Consider the following 6,000-nt stretch of genomic DNA (forward strand, 5'->3'; position numbering starts at 1 on the left):
ACTGGTCTAAATGCACGAGAGTGCAAAAAGGTATATTTTGCTTCAAATTTAATATTTGTTATATTTTTTTGTGGGATGTAAATTGAAGTGATTTACACTTTTATAGAGGGTTATCTGTCTTGAAATAAGGTAAAAATACAAGACAATTGAGGTAAGAGGAAAGTGGAATAACTTTTGCATTAATTTTTAGATATAAAATTTGCACTGCCAATGAGTGCAAAGGAGATAAAAGGTACAAATATTGTATCAAATAGGAATGCTGATCATAAGTACAAACATACAAAAGCAAATTGAACTCGATGCAAATTTTGCACCCGGTCAAGATTTGCACTACAGCCAAATGCAGCAGGAAAGGAAAATGGGCATTGAGCCACAATTGGCTAACTAATCTTGTTTAGATGGGTAATGTGAAGCTAAAGCCAACCCAAACTGTAAAGCTGACTAGCCAGATATTTGCTACTATAACCAGCCAGACTTTGCAAGCAAGATTTACCCATAAAAATAACAGTATAAGCAAGTTAGCTGGCAGCTTTTAATAGGGTTGTTGAGCTTCCCTCATTGACTATCAGTTATGGAACCTTTAGGAATATTTTAATGGCAAATAACCAACTTTCAGGTCCCCCACCATGACTGCTATGTGTTTGTTATCTTAATACTTGCAATTGTTTATAACATGACAGATATATTTACACATTTTGTGCACATCCCAGAAGAATTTTATAAAGTAATATATATCATTTGATTTAAAAACAAGCCGCTTAGAGATTGATGAATTAATACAAGGTATTGGGATTAGCTTCTTTCTTTAATTTTAGGAAAAAGATTCTCTAATCGGGTGAAATAGGAAGCTAATTCTCTACACAAACTGCCATACTTTTGCCACATGGAGGGATGATGTGGCCAATACAAGCCATCTACCAATAGTGGAGCCTCTGGATTGGTTATCTATGCAATCCTCCTATCCGCATTAACTCTATATCCCACCTTTTATATGAGTGTGTTCTACAAGTAATTTTGGCCATCAAATGTTTTATGTTAAGGTGCGTGGTTATAGTTTCTGGGCTTGCTCTCAACTGTCTCATTAATAAAGAATAGAGTGTTGAATCATTTTAGGCCTAAAATTAGTTTGCCACCTGGCAAATTTCTTGATTGTTCAGCCTTTATTCTTTCTCTGGATCATACTCATAAGTCACAACCCAGCTTCCGTTCGAATTAGGGCTAGTGGTTTGCTTTGTTCATAGCTGATTAGTGTTTTTAAACCAACCCACCCAAAACCAAATGCTAATTTCCTTGGTGTTGTTTTCAGGATTTTCTTACTCGTGAACTGCGTCAACTTCAGCTGAGCTTCACTTGTGGTTTGCAACCTAATGGGTCCACTCAAGCCCCTTTAGTTAGCACTAGGGAAATCCGCCATTCTAGGTCAAATTGTTTCCAAATTGAAGCTGGTTCAAATTTGGGTATCGCCAAATAGCACGTACAAGAAATACAATAACTTGTCACAAGCGAAACCAACAACTTATAGGCTGATGACAAATTACCGTCCATGTCATCTTTTCGATGAAATGTCTCAATCAAGCTCCATTTGTCAGCATAACATGTCGCTATTTTTTAGGTCATCTGTTCACTGTACTGTTTGTTCACCATGATAACCATGACCTCAATATCATCATTTATTTTATCAAAGTTCAAAATAGAACTACAGCATCTGATGCTATCTTATCCTTTAGTTTTTTTTTTTTTAATCAATACTTCAGTACAATGCCGTTTCCCAAATAAACTAACTAAACTCGCCTCTATTCCCAATTAATTTCTATATGCTTTTCTTTATTGCCAAAATAAATCATTAAAATTTTGCAAAATTTTGGTTTCAGAAAATATAAACAAATCCTAATCACATGTGGGTCAGATATAGTTTATGTGGGGCACACAGCCCAATCCCATACACCTCCAATAATTCACCTCACCATTACATTACGGTATACATCTCTCAAGTCTCAACCCCACCCCAACAGATTTCTTCAGTGGCTGATCTGCTATGTGGAACAACCTCCCCTTGGATCTCCTTGCCAGGGTCTTCTCCTTCCTCTCGCCAGACTCCTTAGCTCGGGCCACAGCAGCCTGCAAGCATTGGCGTGCCTGCGCCAGGACCTTCTCCTCCTACACAGTCTCCGTGGAGACCGACTGCTGCTGCCACCCTCCATGGTTCCTAGCCATACATACGCGTAACCACTGTGGGCTCTCATTCTATGTTCACAACCCAAGTCTTGATCGATGGCATTTGCTCCCTCTCGACTTCCTTCCAGACCCAATTCGCCCGGTTGCTCCAATTGGCAGCCTCCTCCTCTACAGGCCCGCCGTCTCCTCTCCCCTCCAACTGGGCCTCTGCAACCTCTTCACCAGACATTACAGAGTTCTTCCCAGCTTAACCACCCCACGCACCAATCCGGCGGTGGGCGTGGTTGGTGTGGACAAGACCCGAGATGACGCCTCGCCTTCTTCCTTCAGAGTTTACGTGGCCGGGGGCATGTCCACGACCCCACGCCGGGGTACCACCTATGAAGCAACACTGGAGATGTATGATTCACGAGTTGATAAATGGCAGAGCCTAGGATGGATGCCAATTGAATTTGCAGTGAGACTGACTGTCTGGACTCCCAGTGAGAGTGTATACTCTGATGGGGTCCTATACTGGATGACATCTGCTCGAGCCTATAGCGTGATGGGCTTTCAAGTGAGCACAGGCCTGTGGAAGGAGGTGAAGGTGCCTAAGGCAGATCAACTCGAGTTCGCCTCTCTGGTCAGGCGGAAGGGAAGGCTAGCGCTTGTGGGAGGAGACTGTAAGGGAGAAGCTTGCATATGGGAGCTTGGAGTTGGGGATCAATGGATGTTGCTGGAAATGGTGCCGGTGGAATTGGGAATGAGGTTTTTAGGGGGCAAGCGAAATTGGTGCAGTACTAAGTGTGTGGGGATTGATGAGGCTGTCTACTTGTATAGAGATCTTGGGTCTGAAATGTTGGTCTGGAGAGAAGTTGCAGTGAAGGGTAGATGGGAGTGGGATTGGATTGAAGGTTGTGGTTCTATCAGGGGAGAAGAAGTTCCAAAATTCCCAATTAAAGGAATGCTTCTGCAACCAAGTCTAAATCCGTCTTACATTCTTGATCATTGACAAATACCAGTTAATCAATGTACTGTTCCGTCTTACATTCTTTTCAGCTTTCAAATACTGTTCAAATATTCTTTCCATGGCTATTTGTCTGACATGATTGGTGTACCCTCGGCATCACAGGTTGGATGGTTAAGAATTAAGGCTTTTCATGTGGGGTTGAATTTCAAGTATTAAAAAATTAAAAAGAAAGCAAGAGCTAGCTTGCTAGCACTCATTCAGAGGGTGAATTCTGGGTTAATATAATTAAGGTGGAGAAAATTCAGATTTCAGAGCTCTCTTGGTTAAGCTTGATGAGCTCGATCGTTCCAGGTTATTTCCTGTAAAATGTACTAATATCAACTTCTCCCCAAACCAAATTCCATAGATAAGCTGTACTGTAGTAATGGCAGAAATACTGTAATTAAGGAGGGTATCATAATTGTTGTGAGTGATTACACTGAGTTGATTTCAAGCTTACCCAAATCTTCATGGACCTGTAGCAGTGAAGCTATCTTCATTTTAAAAGATATCTTTAATTTCATTGAGCTTGCTGCTTTTATATTCAAAAGCTGTTTCATTTGTAAACCAGTAATGTGGTAGGGACCTCAGAATAATGGCCACCGGGCCATATCTGCTGGGATCCAACAACTTGAAATTTTCTATTCAGAAGAGAACAAAGCCTTGAAGTTGTAACTCTTCAACAAAAAACAAAACTGCCCAGATGAGAAATAAACTTTCTTGTCCCATATTGCAGACACTCTGAGTGAACAGTATGAGCTGAAACTTGTCTTACAAATAGCCGCACTCTGGTATGACAAAGTCTGTGATCATGTAATATTAAAAGTTATCTCATTAATTCTAAAATAATTGTTGAAAATTAGAGGGTTTTAATTTAAGAGTTTTGAAACTGCATGATGAATTGTTTCATACTTGCTATATAAGAACAAAGTTGTGTTTTGTACAAGAAGATGCAATCAAATAAGGGTTAAGGTTTCTCAATTTTTGGTTGAGTTAACCTGACTCAACCTGATTGGGTGGGCAAAAATCGGGTTCAACCCAACCCAACCCAACTGATCACACGATATGTCCTGATAGACGGTACACGGCACTGGTGGAATGACCTATACTGATAGCATTTTCCCATGACGGTTTTGTATTGGCCTTGCACAGTAGGCGATACAAGCTGTTTACTTTTGAAATTCAAATTCAAATTTCTTTTTGCTATTTAAGCTTAAATTCAAGTTGATGATTCCATTATTACTCCACCATTCACACTCAATCTAGCTACTAGGCCCCCACTGTGGAGTGGTTGAAACTGAAAAATATAATTTTGTAAAAAAAAAAAGGTTTTTACCGTTCAGTCCACCTTTAAAATTTTAGTTCATCAGATAATTGGAATAGTAGGTGTCAGATCGGAATTGATGTTAATTTAGGGGCGGGTATGGGTGTTATAGGTGGAGGTATTTATAAATTGAATTATTGTAAATCTAAAAATCCTAAAAAAATCTATAAAGTACATTGAGAATTTATTACAATACTTTATATAAATAATTGCATCTATTATAATAATGTAAACTGATCCATGAAATTTAAATATGAACGATAAATTGCGAGAGAATCAATTTAATCCACAGTATAATGCGGATTTTATACTATTATGTACGTATATTTGTATATTATTTGTTAATCTATCTATATATAATAGAAAAGGAATGCATGGGAGTTTAGGGGTTTCTCACCACAAGTCTCACAAGAAGGGGGGGGAGGGGGAAGAATCATATTTCATACCAAGCAAAAAAGCGCAAATACAAATCCTTAGAAAGAACAAAATATAAATTGTGGATAAAAGAGAATAAAAGAAAACTTCTACAACCGACATAAGGTGAAGCATTATCATCAATAGAAGAAACAACTGAGCACATCTCCAACCACTGAAAGTGAGGGATAAAGATAGTAGCGACTCGTGCCAAGAAACTGGAGCCACTTGGAACTATAACTGCTAGAACTATATCTGCTGGAACTTTAACTGTCGGAACTATAATCATCTAGAACTGTTACCACTAGTGAAATACACTCTGGAAACAGCCACTAATGGTGAAACCCAAAGAAGTGATGAAGGCCACCGCCCAATACCAATGGGGAAGAATCATATTTCATACCAAGCAAAAAAGCGTAAATACAAATCCTTAGAAAGAACAAAATATAAATTGTGGATAAAAGAGAATAAAAGAAAACTTCTACAACCGACATAAGGTGAAGCATGATCATCAATAGAAGAAACAACTGAGCACATCTCCAACCACTGAAAGTGAGGGATAAAGATATTAGCGACTCGCGCCAAGAAACTGGAGCCACTTGGAACTATAACTGCTAGAACTGTACCTGCCGGAACTTTAACTGTCGGAACTATAATCATCTAGAACTGTTACCACTAGTGAAATACACTCTGGAAACAGCCACTAATGGTGAAACCCAAAGAAGTGATGAAGGCCACCCCCAATACCAAATTCTTTAAGAGTCAACCTCTTGTATCAAAATTCCTGCATAAAAGAACATAAAGAAAAAACAAAAGATAAAGGAGAAGAATGCGTGAGAGGAAAGAATGAGAAGTGGAACAAGAAAATCAAGGAGAGAGAGAGGAGTGAGGGAAAGGGAGAAGTGGAGAAGAACGAAGAAGAGAAGGGAGAGGGAGAAGAAAAGAAAGGGGATGGGGGTAACTCCCTCGGGGAGTCACCCCAAAAACGATCCAAGATGGAAGGACAATAGAGGGTGGACGATGAGAAATAATCAAGGAAACCTTGAGACTAAGGCTCTCTTAGAGTAGAGAGAGAAACTCTAGAAACCCAGAGAGAGAG

At 39.5% G+C, this 6,000-nt stretch overlaps 1 protein-coding gene across 1 annotated transcript; it reads left to right on the forward strand.

The window, feature by feature from the left end:
- The first annotated feature begins 1,717 nt into the window (after positions 1-1,717).
- On the forward strand, positions 1,718-3,243 carry LOC148869354 (protein UNUSUAL FLORAL ORGANS-like). The gene has a single exon (XM_088968312.1). It carries the CDS (start codon positions 2,036-2,038, stop codon positions 3,164-3,166), a length of 1,131 nt encoding a protein of 376 aa, XP_088824438.1. The 5' UTR covers positions 1,718-2,035; the 3' UTR covers positions 3,167-3,243.
- The last annotated feature ends 2,757 nt before the right edge of the window (positions 3,244-6,000 follow it).

Source organism: Nelumbo lutea, chromosome 2, assembly GCF_056320005.1.
Source record: "Nelumbo lutea isolate HS-2025 chromosome 2, American lotus-T2T, whole genome shotgun sequence".
In the NCBI taxonomy this organism is placed as follows: Eukaryota; Viridiplantae; Streptophyta; class Magnoliopsida; order Proteales; family Nelumbonaceae; genus Nelumbo; species Nelumbo lutea.

What these genes read in the sequence shown, in the direction of transcription:
- LOC148869354 (XM_088968312.1), top strand. Translation starts at nt 2,036, where the DNA reads ATGTGGAACAACCTCCCCTTGGATCTCCTTGCCAGGGTCTTCTCCTTC.